The sequence below is a fragment of the Desmodus rotundus genome, chromosome 9 (assembly GCF_022682495.2).
Source record: "Desmodus rotundus isolate HL8 chromosome 9, HLdesRot8A.1, whole genome shotgun sequence".
In the NCBI taxonomy this organism is placed as follows: Eukaryota; Metazoa; Chordata; class Mammalia; order Chiroptera; family Phyllostomidae; genus Desmodus; species Desmodus rotundus.
The window spans coordinates 97,998,711-98,012,518 of NC_071395.1; the positions used below are offsets into that span (position 1 = coordinate 97,998,711).

At 42.0% G+C, this 13,808-nt stretch overlaps 1 protein-coding gene across 8 annotated transcripts in view; it reads right to left on the reverse strand.

Annotated features, from left to right (window-relative positions):
- The window catches only part of STXBP4 (syntaxin binding protein 4), a 152,427-nt gene that overhangs the window by 26,843 nt on the left and 111,776 nt on the right, over positions 1-13,808 (reverse strand). For all 8 annotated transcript variants that reach the window (XM_071219357.1, XM_071219360.1, XM_071219359.1 and 5 more), the window contains one exon: positions 11,706-11,763. In XM_071219357.1, coding sequence (XP_071075458.1) covers positions 11,706-11,763 — 58 coding nt within the window. The remainder of the gene's footprint in view (positions 1-11,705; positions 11,764-13,808) is intronic.

The following is a 13,808-nucleotide window of genomic DNA, read 5'->3' on the forward strand; positions in this document are numbered from 1 at the left end:
GTACAATAAATTGAAACATATTTCAGAGCTTATTAGAAAAACCTAACAGAACATGACTTATTTTATTGGCAAAAAAATATAAGTGAATTATTTAAATTTCACTATAACTACCCTCCTTATGTTTCTAATCTCCTAGCAATGTACCATGTTTTCTTTCAAAATAAAAGTTCAGGACAGCATATTAAGAGAAAACTAGTTTAAAGATAAAAAGTACAACAGTTCTGTAGAAATTCACTCTTATAACCATCTGTGGTGAAGAAAGAGGTCTACTTGTTAGTCTACCATTATAGATGGCATTATTTATAAAGCATTGTGAATTTAGCAAGATTACAAGTATCATTTAATCATGTTTAAGATCAAGCTGCAGAAAAATGAGCCAAGGCAATTAAATTCCAAAGGTTTCTGGGGTGGGGGGGGGCAATCTTTATATATAACATTCATATGAACTAGAAAACAAGAATAAACAAGTAAATATATGTTAATTCAATCTGTTTCTGGCACCAGTTAACTTTGGAACACCGGAACATTTTACAACTGGCCATAAACTACCAACACTAATGACAATAAAAGACTTATACTTAGAAAACAATCCCAGCTGGAAACAAATGAGGTATAAGAACAAAAAGTGAATCACATCAATGAAATTATGATAAAGCCACCAAACCGTGAGGCAGTAGGTCGCCCTCCCGGGTAGGGGTATGAGAATGACTAAGTCAGTAGTAGGAAGTGTCCGTCCCAAACACGGCTGAGAGAAAGTTACAGGCGTTTGATCCCACTGCCATATAAAGACTTCCCTCATACGTAAATTGGGAAATACACTGCTAAAACAAAAATGAGTATTTCTCAGAACGCTGAGCATTTTGTAATCAGGAATTTGAAAATCCAGTGAGGCTATGATCAAATATTAGCAGGATCGCATTCAAATCTTTATACAGTTTTCAAAATAAATTTTTATTTTTGTTATATGTTTATGGCACTTTCTATAAAAAATACATAAAGTAGCTTTTGAAAATTTAAAAATCCAATCACAGTCACGCGCTGCCTGACTGTGGGGACAGATTCTGAGAAGTGAGGCATTCGGTGACCCGGTCACCGTGCAGCATCAGAGTGGGCTTACACACACCTGGACGGTGTGGCCGCCTGCACCCCCGGGCTAGGTGGCGTAGCCTACTGCTCCCAGACTACGAGCCTGTGCGGCTCGTCACTGCACAGAACAATGCGAGATCCAATCAAGCACAAGAGAAAATGAAGCACTCAAGGGGCGCAGTAAACACGAGATGTATGTGTAGAACGGCATTGTTCTACAGCACACTTGTGTTTTGAAAGTAGAAACAGTAAACTCTACAACAATGATAAAAAGCATATTATGGACACACATGAACCAGCAACATGTTTTTCGCCGGCATCACACCAAACGTGGGGGTGCGTGCTGTGCCTCCACATCACTGTGGCTGCGTCACTAGGCGGCAGGAATTTGTTAGCTCCGTTACAATTTTACGGGACCACTGTCACATATATGGCTCATCACTGACCAAAAAGTTGTCATGTGGCACATGACCTTAATTTAAAAATCTGTAGATCTCAGATATCAAACTATGTTACAAGAATCTAAAGCCCTATAGTGAAATACTAGTTATGCATAATAATGTAAAAAATTGCTATCTCACTAGACTTGCAAAACGAGAACACCAGAAATAAAATTCCTGAAAAAATATGGAAATATCAATTATATTGTTTCAAATAATATACAGAGGCTTCGATTGCTGGCAAATTTGTACAGAACCAAAATATCCCAGGTCCAAAGCTGATGCAATTCATTTTTCAAAGAAAGAAAGTATATTATAATCACCGATTATAGCTCTGGATAAATCTTAAAAAGTGCTACTATTTTCTATCATAACAGGATAAAAAGTACAGAAGAACTGAAAGAACACGTCTTACTGACACTAGTACCCCCCCCCACTGGACTGTTATATACTAATAAACAATTGCATAGAATTCTGTAGTTGGTGCATTTGTTACATACTGGAGAGTCGTTGCCCAGACAGAGACTACACTTCCCAGCTCCCACTACATCCTTCTGTGAGCACGTGACTAGTTCCCACCAATGCAAAGAAGAGAATTGATGTTTGTGTCTTGTGGGCCAGGGGTTTTTAAGAAGCCAGAGTCCACTAAACTGAATGCAGAGCACACGGAGGTGCTCGGAAATGGTACAGCCATGAGCTAGAAGGTGCTGGGGTCTCAAAAGCACCATCCAAAGGAAAAACAAACCGTTCACCAACCAGGAATCCTGGCACTGATGGGATGTGAGCTTTAAGACACCGAAAGGCAGTGATTTGTTATAGTAGATGTCACTCTAAATCACTGTCAAGCAAGAGTGTATTTCAAGATGCAGCCACAACTATCACTTTCCCAGTAAATATATGTACAACTCCTACAAACCAAAGAGTTTTTCCTGTCTAACATTCAGAAAACATGCAATAAATGTATATTTTCACACTACTTTAAATATATATCAGTAATCAAAATACTCTGTCAGAATATAATTAGTGAAACTACATTTAATTAGAAACAAGTTCAGTAAGATCATTGCTAAAGTTTTCATGTTAAATTCCCACTTATGAGTACAAGTGCATGAAATATAGAAGCTACTTTAAATTTTAATGTTCTTATTAAAATGATGAGAATTATAATAAAACATAAGGCTTTCGTTTAATTTATCCAATAAAATAAGTTTAACAAACATCTGACTAAATGTATTTTTCTTAATTACAAATTTGAAATCTTAAAAACACTAAAATTATATGAAACATACCATTTCAACTAATTTTATACTTGTTCTAATATTACTCCTCTACCGAAGTTAAACTGACTACACTGAAAATGTAAGCATACAAATCCACACACTGTATTAGAGGACTGCACAGCCTCAACACCACAGAGCTGGAAGGGACCCGGAGGGGGTCCGTACAAGGCCATCTGTAGAGTCGAAGGTGGTTTACGGATATTACAGACTCCGTAGTGGGTAAGTGCAAAAGCCACTTGACAGTGAGTGCTATGAAGCGGGAACCTTCGATTACAGTTAAAAATTATGGGATACAAACCAAATGTGTCAGTAGGTTTTATAGTTCTCCCATGAACATTACATGCCGATTGTTTTCAATGGTGCCACCTTGGACTTGGGAATATGTGCACTTAACTTGTCTTTTACAACCTTAGTATATGTTAAAGGAGAGAAAGAGTTATACTTACTATCCTCATTTTCTACATGAGGACACTAATGAAGAGAGATGAATTAACTTACTCCAGGCCATAAAACTAGTATTAGAGCCAAATCTGACTTCCGGGAATTTAACCATCATACTACACTCCACTCTGCAGAGCCTATGGAGGTTCTGAGATGGGTTAATGACCATCTGAAAAGTGTCTTCGGCTTTACAAGATGAACTAATTAAAGATGCGTCGACTGATTAATTCAATGACCATAGATTATACGTCTAAAGCATTTTAAAGCACTTGCCACAAAATTGATAAAACCTTTGATTAAGTATGAATGAAAAATACTTGTTAGTAGCCTGCTTCCTCAGCAGTCTTACATTATTCACTGCACGTGGCTACGAATTCCTAGGTCTTGCTTTGTCCACCGGGCTGCTCGCTTGTGGGGAGCGGGAGAGTGAGCCACCCAGTCTGTGGTACTTCGTTATGGCAGCCCCGGCAGACTCACCCAGCAACCAGATTTCTAAGGGGGAGTGTTAGACAAAAACTTAGTATTCGTTGAGAAATTGAAATAAAGGGTCCTGGAGGCAGAGAGAATTGCGCATCTGGCTAAATAGAAAGTCTAGCCCAGAAAGGAGATGAATTTCCGAGGTACTTTTTATGCAGTCTTGTAAGATTTGCTTCTGTTATCCCGACGCAACGCTGCCATCACACTTCCTGCCTCCGGTATACCTGCCACCGAGGGGGGAAAGGTCGCTGTTGGCTCTCTGGATCTGGATGTTTTATTCATGTCAGTGCGCTCTGCCATTCCGAGTGACCTCAGCCAGCTGGCTGGCCTTTCCTTTAAATGACAGTTGCTCGCACGGCACTACGCATTGCTACACCCCTTCCTAGATATTTATAGAAAATCCAGAGCAAGCTATCCCAGGCTCCTGAGCAATGCAACCTCCCTGCTCCTGTCACAGGGCTTCTGACTGGCCGGAAAGTGGCGTAAGCATAGGTGTGGCTATTGGTTTCTACGTGCAGCTGCGCCAATGTTACCATTTGAAGCTTCTTCGTTGGCAAATAGCTACAGTATAAAATACACGAGCCGTGTATTTTGCCAGGGTTTCATACCCCTTGTTTTGTTCAATTATCAAAACAATCCTGAGAGATATATTTATCCAATATCCTTGCTTTTAAACATCCCGATTTAACCACTGTCCTTGCTTTTGGATGAGAAAAGGAAGCACCGACAACTGAAGTACTACGTATACCGTGGTCGCACCCAAAAGTGGCGGCAGAAACATTACAATCCTGTCTGTCTCATACTAAAGCCCACGTGTTTTTCCTCACCGATGGCTTCTCCAAATTGCCAATGACTGCACTCACTCCTTAATCAATATTTATTCAGTGCCCCCCCAACACACAACACTGTACTAGGTACTGGATATTCTAACCCAGTTGTCACATAGATGCTTTCAATACCTTACAATGTATTCACAACTAAGAAGTGTTTGGGGACAAAATATTTAGAAGGTCCATATTTCTTCCTTCAAGTCCTCTTTTGGTTTGTTTGTTATAGTCTTGTTAACGAAATGCTCAGGATTCTCACACGTGCAAAAGAGAGCGAGAGGCCCGCGCGTATCCTCCTTCTCTAGGCTGAGGCTGGGTGAGCAGAAATTGCCTTGACACCTCATCCAGTGCGCCTGAGACTTTAGTAGTTTGTCCGTGGGTATTGCCTAACTCCTCCAAAATCAAAGCAGCCACATCGCTGAGGTCCTCAGCAGGAGGGCTCCTGACCATGTCCACTCAAGTGCAGTTAAAATAATCCGCCACAGATTGCGGCAAAGTCCAAAATGGCAGCTTTTTATTTCCAACCCAGAAACTGGCCCTTCCTCTCCATTCTCCCTTCTCGCATCTCCTTAATTTCTAACTGCTTTAGAATTACCTAAAATAGGCTCTACTTGCAAAATCAAGTTAGGGGATACGAAACTATAACCTCCAATTTTTCTCTTTTGTGTTTTCTATTTTTAATTTATTTTTAAAATGAGGTAACATTGTAACTTAAGCCTTCAATTAATGCAGGCTAACAATGACACTTTTATTCACATAGGTTATGATCTACATTCTTTCCTACCTGGGAACAACCTAACGGGATGCCCTACTCCAGTTCAGACAACGTTTGAGTCATTAATGAACTCTAACTGGACGGAAATAAGAAAAACCATGCCTACTAGAAATCAGTTATCCTTTAGGGTCCGCAAGGCAAAGCTCTTGAATTCTGCACATTTCATAAGAACTTTGGGCAGGGAGGGTGCTGCCGTTATTGATTTTGTCCTTCCAGCCCACCGTCTGCATTATTACTGTTCATCCTGGCAGAGGTCCGGTGTTAGCAGTGTGCTCCAGAAGCCCAAGGACTGCAAAACCGTGGCAGGTGTCCTGCATGCCTAGTCACCTCCCCTCTGCCACACAGCAGACATCTCCATTCGGCCCACACATCAGTGAAGTTTGACTGGGGCCTCAGAACTCTTAAAAACTGCACTTGGGAGAGTGAGTTGAAACCCACTTGCCTTCTCTGCTCTAGACAGAAACCTGTCTTACGGAGAAATCACAGACTCCCTGCATAGATTATGCTGGTACTTATCTCTAATGTTGTAAGTGCAATACTCCCTGTGTAATGAAGAACAGGACTTATACATAAGAAGCGATGTCTCAGTTTTTAGGATCTGATATAAAGGCATATCAACACAAATGAATGGATGCAGAATTATGAAGCAAGTTTAAGTAACTTTTAAAAACAAATGATTATACCTACTTGAAAAGTCACCGAAGTATAATGTAATGTTTGAAGCAAGTATCCGATATTGAGAGTTTTGTAGTATTTATACAGATGTGTAGATGATTATAAAAATAATGGGTTTCATAAACATTACATTATGAAACAGCACTGTCGCAGGCATCCTCCGAGACTGTTCCCAGTGAGCTCATTCACACCCTTGTGTATGTAGCTGCCGCCTACATGCACCAGGGCTGGGCTGTGTGACCAGCAGCATATGGCAGAAGTGATGGTATGCCACTCATCTCTGAGATTGGTTATAAAAGGCACTGCAGCTTTGGTCTTAATGTTTTTCTTGCTCTCATTTTTCCTCTTGCCCCTTGCTTTTGGGGGAAGTGAGCTGCCGTGTTGTGAGCAGCCCTGCGGCCCTATGGAGAAGGGACCACGTTGTGGAGAAGAAATGAAGCCTCCTGCCAGCAGCCACGTGTGTGAGCTGGAACACGTTTCCCAACCCCACTGAGCCATGCGGCAGCTCCCAGCCCTGCCTAACAGCTTGACTGCAACTTCATGAGGAGCCCAGAGAGGGACCATGATGATCCAGCAAAACCACACTGGGGCTTCGACTTTCCGCAACTGGGTGAGACAATAAATATTTATTGTGTTAAGCTGCAAAATCTGGGGAAATTTTATCATGCAGCAATACAGAGTTAATAAATCACGATCATTGAGCATAGTAAGTCTGAATCTTTCAATAAAAAATAGAAGTGCAATGGAAGCAGTGTAGCAGCTAATTTGTAATAATTAAATTCACTTTTACTATCAAACATAACTCACATAATGATCTTGTTAAGTTATATAACATAGATGTAAAGCACATGAAGTGGAATCATACTAAAGACTACCATCCACCTGGAAGAGTATGCAACTTCAAAGGGAAGATGAGAAGTTGGGTGGATAAATGGTGAAGTTACTCAGACAACTTCATTATAGCACCATTTAGATAAATGACATTTTGTCATTAACTTTAAGAATGCTGAAACTTTCCCTCTAAGGAGAAAATAAGGACATTTTCCTTTGAATGTGTGTGTGTGTGTGTGTGTATACCTCCAGTGAGCAAGCCTGGCCTATATGCATATGTGCACACATATATTGGTATATATACATTCACATATAGAGATACACATGTTTTTAGCTCTATGAAACACTATGCCAACCCTTTAAATAAATTTATTTACACCAGGTAAAAGGCTTTCCTCTCCTGTGTCAGAACTGCAGTGGGTGACTACAAAGTATTTATAGCTGTGCAGTGGACATGTGGCCGATAGGAATACTCAGTGTGGACCCTATTCGCCTGGGCATTCTGGGGACAGCGCTGACAGTTATTCCTTTGCCTGAGGCTTGGCTTCCATCAGCTGCAACAATTCACTTTCTCGGAAGACAGTGACAGATGCCAATCTCAGGGAAAAGGCTGTATGTATACAGACCATCATCTCCTGCAGCGTTCTGGAGGGGTGATTTCGGTCATTGTGCTAAGTAAGGTGAGAGAGGCAATACCCTGAGTTCATTACTTGTTATTTCTCGCCTCCAAAGTACATTTACCTGGTAAATGAGCCACTCCTACCTCACAAGGCTGTCCAGGCTCAAATTTTGGTTGGTGTAGTGGGTAGATGAAGATTAAAGAACACAAAGCTAAAAAGCGAAACAAAGGTCCAAGAGAGACACAGAGTGGAGGCAGATGTTTGCTTATGCAGGCACTACTCTCTGAGTGCAGCTGAGAGCCATGAGGTAATCCTCCTCAAAACGCTAGAGCGAGGGGAGGGAGCGAGGGGAGGGAGCGAGGAGGGCTCACCTTGCTGGAAATGTCTGTCTGGGGTCAGGCGCTATGATAGGCTCTTTTGATACACAAGCTCCTTCATTCTGGACCGGAGCCCTAGCCTGGGAAGCATGGATATTATTTCCATTGTTTAAATGTGGAAATTAAAGCTCAAAGAAGTTAAGTACACATGTCCAAGGTCATTCAACTATTCTATGGAGACACCAGCATTTGAACCCAGTTTCTCCACCTCCAAGGCCCGTGTTCTTCTTTCCCCTCATGCGACCTTCCTGATCAAATCCACCTGTAGCAGAACTTATGCAGCTGACTCCCACACAAACCCCTCTAGACACACACTCAAGGGCTATTTACAAGCAATTGAAATTAAGTTTGATTATCTGGCACCCTGTCCTGTTCAAATAAGAAGCTCCTGGGGATGAGGGGGGAGTGTGTAAAGGATAAAAATGAGGATGAGGATGAGGGGACGGACCGGCACGCTGAGGGCGAAGAGATGAGAGCTGGGTCTGTACTCTAGCTTATGCAGCTTAATGTCCCCCTGCAGAACTCACTGTGTTCTGCGGTAAGACTGACAATCATAACAATTTGTTTTTGTTCGGCAGCCTCAGGAAGAAGGTAGGGAAGTACGTAACCCTTAGTAAGTATGACTTTCATCAAGAATAGTTACGCAGAAATAAGGGGTACGTGCTTGAATAGGGTTAACCTCTAGCAAAAAGAAACCCAACTCGTGGTAAGCACCCTGTGCCTCCATGAGGCTGGGTAAAGGAAGCACCAGTAAACTGTTAGATTTTCTTATCTTTACTATTTGACCTTTCTGATCTCCAGGAGATAATTACTCATTCTTAGAACTAGGCTTCTAATCTGCTAGTTTATTTTTTCTTCTTTTTTAAAAAATGTTGTTTGTTGTGCAGTAACAGTTGTCCCCGTTTCCCTCCCATTACTCTCCCCTGCCCTACCTATCCGCCCCCCCCCCCCGTTGTGTAGAGCTCTTCCTAAATGAAGATCTGTTTAAGATGTCTTTTCTCGTAACCTGTGAAGATACCATGTTAAAATAAGGACGGAGCTGGTGCAACATGTGTGTGCACGCACATGTGTATGTGTGGTGGGGGGCCCTGGGTCTGTATCTTTGCTCTGTAGTTACACCGTGTGGCCTTGACAGGTTCAGCCTCTTTTCCACACAGGTTCGCCAACTGTAATGTTGAGACAAGGATATCTGCCATTGTCCTTTGGGGAACATATCTATCTTATTTTCTCTTTTCTGCTTTTCTTTTAAGATTTTATTTATTTGTTTTTAGAGAGAGGGGAAGGGAGGGAGAAAGAGAAGCAGACAAACATCAATGTGTAGTTGCCTCTCACACCTGCCCCAGGGGGCTGGCCCGCAACCCAGACATGTGCCCTGACTGGGAGTTGAACCTGCAACCCTTTGGTTCACAGGCCAGCACTCAATCCACTGAGCCACACCAGCCAGGGCTCTTTTCTGCTTTTCTTATGAGTCAAACTCAGGGTCAAAGAAAACAACTGATGGTCTTCCAAAATACCCTAAGGGATATATTTTCTAGACTGGTGTGCACTACCTAAATATAGAGTCTCTTTCTACCCTTCCACAGGGACTGTGAGGTCTCAGGGCAGGCAGGCAAAGGGCTTATTTATTCCTTCTCTTCTCCCTGGATGTTGTTCTCCTTGTGGTAGGAGCCCAGCCCAGTGCTACTGTTCCAGACTGCAAAGGACAGCAGCTTAAGCAGCTGGGGACCAGGCAGTGGGACGCACTCACTCTCTGGCTGGCCATCTCTTGCTCCCTCCTTCTCCTTGGTAGTTGGTGATGATGCTTTTAGTATTCTTTCCTCACAGGACAGGTGAGTCTGGCTCTGCCATTCACCTTTGGTTAGGATATACTGACAGACGGCTAAGGCTAAGCTTAGGTAAGAGCTCCCCATGGGGTCCGGACTCATTTACTGACGTTTTTCAAATTGGAATTCAGAACCCCAGTTAATGATGAATACTACTAGTTCACCTTTTTTGATCAGGTGTTTCTTCTGGGGACCTTCTAGGAGACAGACATGGCAGAGGGCAGAACACAGCTCACTCCATCAGAATACCATCCTAGTAAGAACTGAGCGATGCTCACTCTCCACATTGTTAAGAGGATTTAATGATAAGATGCACAGGAAAATACACCTAATATATGCCTGGCTTTTCGACACCAGCTAATGCTCAATAAATACTTATTTTCTCCCCTGCCACACCCCCCCCATCTTTTCCCTTATTCATTACAAAGTTAATGTGAGAAAGAAGCCTAAGGCAAACCTGAATATGATTTTTTGTTTTCCTTCCACACCGACAGCACAGTGATCCGATCTCCCAGGAACTAAACACAGTTAACACAGCATATCACAGTGCAATTTCCCTTCTAGAAGCATGACGATTCTGAACGTGCCTAGTATGGTGCTAACTAACCTATGCATGGAGTTTCCAGGTCCTCTGCTCCAAAAGTACCTTTCTCCTTCACAGGTCATAAACTATGCCTTTGCTTTACTAATTAGTTCTTGTTAGAGACCACAAGAGAAGATACAGCATGACAACATTTCAGCAAGTTTGCTGCTAGTTTCGTCTTAAATCTTTCCAAATATGAAGCTTCTGAGTTCTCAGTCATTAATGGCCACACGATTTTTCATTTTCTTTCGCCAAGATGGTTTCTCCATGTTGTAAATTTGTGAGTACTTATTGGGCACCTACTGTGTTCAAAGTGCCATGCTGGGTGCTTAGCATTTAATAACTTTATAAAGTGCCCAGTAGATCTCTATTTCATGATGAGAAAGCTGAGGTGAAGAGAGATGCAAGAACCTGTGGAAAGTCCTAGAGCTTGAGAATCCACAACCTGGATGTCGTTTTGGAAAACACTTGAGTATCAGAAAGGACAGCAAGGACACATTCCCCCCCCCCCCCCCCCCCCCCGCCAAATACACAGCGAGTGTCATTTGTTACATCTGAGGGAGTCTCTTGGGATCTCAGGAGTCTGTCAGCAGTCCCCTTTTTGCTCTTATACCCCAACTCTGCCATGAAGGGAGTTACCCTGAACACAGTGGAAGTATACCCAAGTGGTCTGTCCAGGGTAAAACTGACCAGCTCAGCCACTAGGAAGTGTATTCCTTTCAAAGACAGGTCTCTGTCAGCGACACTCTAGTACAGTGCAGAGAATCGTGGAGTCAGAGGACTGGTTCTGCTCTGGGTTGGTCCTTTAGTGGCTGTGGGTTTTTTGGCATCTCCTCTAGGCTCTTACTTCTTCATCAAACAGGGAAAATAAGGTACACATACCTAAAAGGGTGTTCTGAGAATCCACTAAGATAAGGTCTGTTCACAGACTGTCTCACTGATTTCTTCAGTTACTTGTTCCCTATCTTTCCTCACTATTCTGTAAATTCCATGATATCAGGGAACCAGTCTGTGTATTTCACTATGGGGTCCGCAAGGCATGCAACGCAACACTGCCGGACACACAGATAAACGAACTGTGTCCTTTGTAAAGCACTGAAAATGTTCGTTATTAGTAGTAGTATTAAGAAGTTTTAACTGGAGTTTTCATTAGATCGACCTTTCACAAATAGTAGTACTTTAAACGAGAAGTGAATCTAGGCAGTGAATATTTAAGTTCAAATGATGATCCTGCTCCTATTTTTGGATGTTTCCCTTGAAATTATTACTAGGGTTTTTTTTTTCTTTCCCCAAATGATATCTGATATGAGCATTTAAATCACATGAAATGAAAATGGTGAGCCTACATTTCTTGTTTCTAATTTTTGTAACCTCCAAGAGGGTTTCTTGGTTTTGCTGATTATTCTGCAACTTCCAGGTTCTCTCCAGATGTGAAAAAATTGCTTACTTGGTTGAGACGCTCGTACTTACTTGATGAAGTACTTGATGCCATCTGCTGTGTAAGCTTCCTCCCACCCGTAAGGTAGACCTAGAGTAAAAGGAAACCAAAAATACATTTAATAAGATGATAAAGATAATCGCATTTCTTAGACACTAACTTCCCACATCTTCACAATGATTTGAGTACATTTCTCATACAAAATGATTGTCTAGACAGGAGGAATTAAAACAATGCAGATGAGCTTTCATACTCAGCTTCTTCAGAACATAGTAAATAAGCCCTGAACAGTTCATCTGCTTTAGTTGCATTAACTGGATTACAACTTGTCATTTACACGTGGTGAGAGCATTTTTGTCAGCAGGACTCAAGTAAAAATTTTTGGTGCAGTGGATGATTTTTTGCCTGGAGGCAGACGGGTGGACAAGATGGCCTCTGCTTGTCTATTCTGGCTCAAAAAGTTTCTTTAATTGGCTGCCTTTACATTATGTCACTCAGCCCCACTGGGAAGGAGATAGTGTGCAAGAATGCCCGGTCAGCACAGGCTTGAAAGGAGCTTTTGGACAAGACAGAATTCCTTATGAAGTTTAGAAGTTTAGCAAAGTGATTTACAATGGATTGTGGTGTTATATTTTGTTATTTAAGAATTTTGTGTGCTAAACATAAGTGGCCGAACATTTTGCTACACTTACCTTCTGTTTCTGTAATGGGATTAATGTTTTGCTATAAAGCGATGCACGTCGAAGCAAGCAAGCAAAATTATTTGGCCATATTTCTGTAAATGAGTACGTTTTTGTCCTCATTACCCCATGAAAACAGGCCCATACTGAGGTGGCCACATTCTCTTATATTCCAATTCGAACCTTCTAGAACACAATGGCTTCCATCCCTCCACTCCATCCCTGAGTACTGCTAAGGATTTTCACTGACCTTTTGGGTCAGTCCTTGATGCTGGCTTATCATGGCTCCTTTGATGGGTATAAGACAGATTAACGCACCAAGCAAAGAACTCCGCGCTCAGGGAGCCTCCTGTTTGGAGAGTAAATGGGCTGTACCAACAACCACCGATTCCCATTTACCCAAGTCTCAGCCAGAGGCAGACGAGAGATGCGGGAACAGTGACAATTTGAATGAAATAAAACCTTACTCTGCCACCATTTGCTTTGTAAAGAACACTCTTTGACAACAGCTCTCAGAATGTTGTTTTTATAACGAAGGAAAGCCAAACAAGATTTAGTTTTTATGTACCTCCAGTCTAAAACAAGTTGTATAAAACCAGACCCTGGTAAAAAATTCATAACTATTTCCTTCCTAGATAAACACAGTCCACCCAGGAATTTCTTTTCTCTCGTAGTGAATGCATGTTCCTATTTTAAGTAGAAGATGAGCACTTCTGGGAATTCAGCATAAGACCCCGAAGTGACACTTCCCGCACCTCCTCCGGTGCCCGGGGCCAGCGCGTGCCCGGGGCCAGCGCGTGCCCGGCCGGCCAGACCGGAGAAACCTGCGGCAGCAGCAGGGCAGGCACAGGCGTTTTCTCTCGCCGCGCTCTCTGCGTCTTTGTTCCAGATCACACTTCATTCATCACTGACAAGCCCCTCGCCTGCCTCGAAGGATCTGACGACTGTGCATAAAAACTCTGCCTTCGTGACAAAAATGCCCAGAAATAACAGCGCTTCTGATCAATCAGGCAGTAAGGCAAAGGCAGCTAAACATTAAGTCGAAAGTCATCCTCATGTGGTTAAGACTTTTGTCTAAATGATCTATTTGTCTGTCGAGCACAATTATATCAGTACTTTTCATTTCTTAATTTATATATTTTTAATGAAAAGGAGAAAAAAACGCATACTTTAAAGATAGCATCTTTTAATCCACAGCCTCACTTGATAATCGAGATTGACAGTGAGATACCACATCCCCTATGCCGCCAGGAGGGAATTCCTGCCCGGTTCGTTTTCTTACATGTATTGAATAGGGGTTACAACTTCACAACAGACTTATTAAGGGTACCAATTCATATCTACTTACGTCAAATTGTTATTTGACGACCTTAGCCATCAAGATATTACAGTGCATTAAATAATATGCATAGCTTATTTTAGGATAAATTCTCGGTTCTGAAAAGAAATAATCAT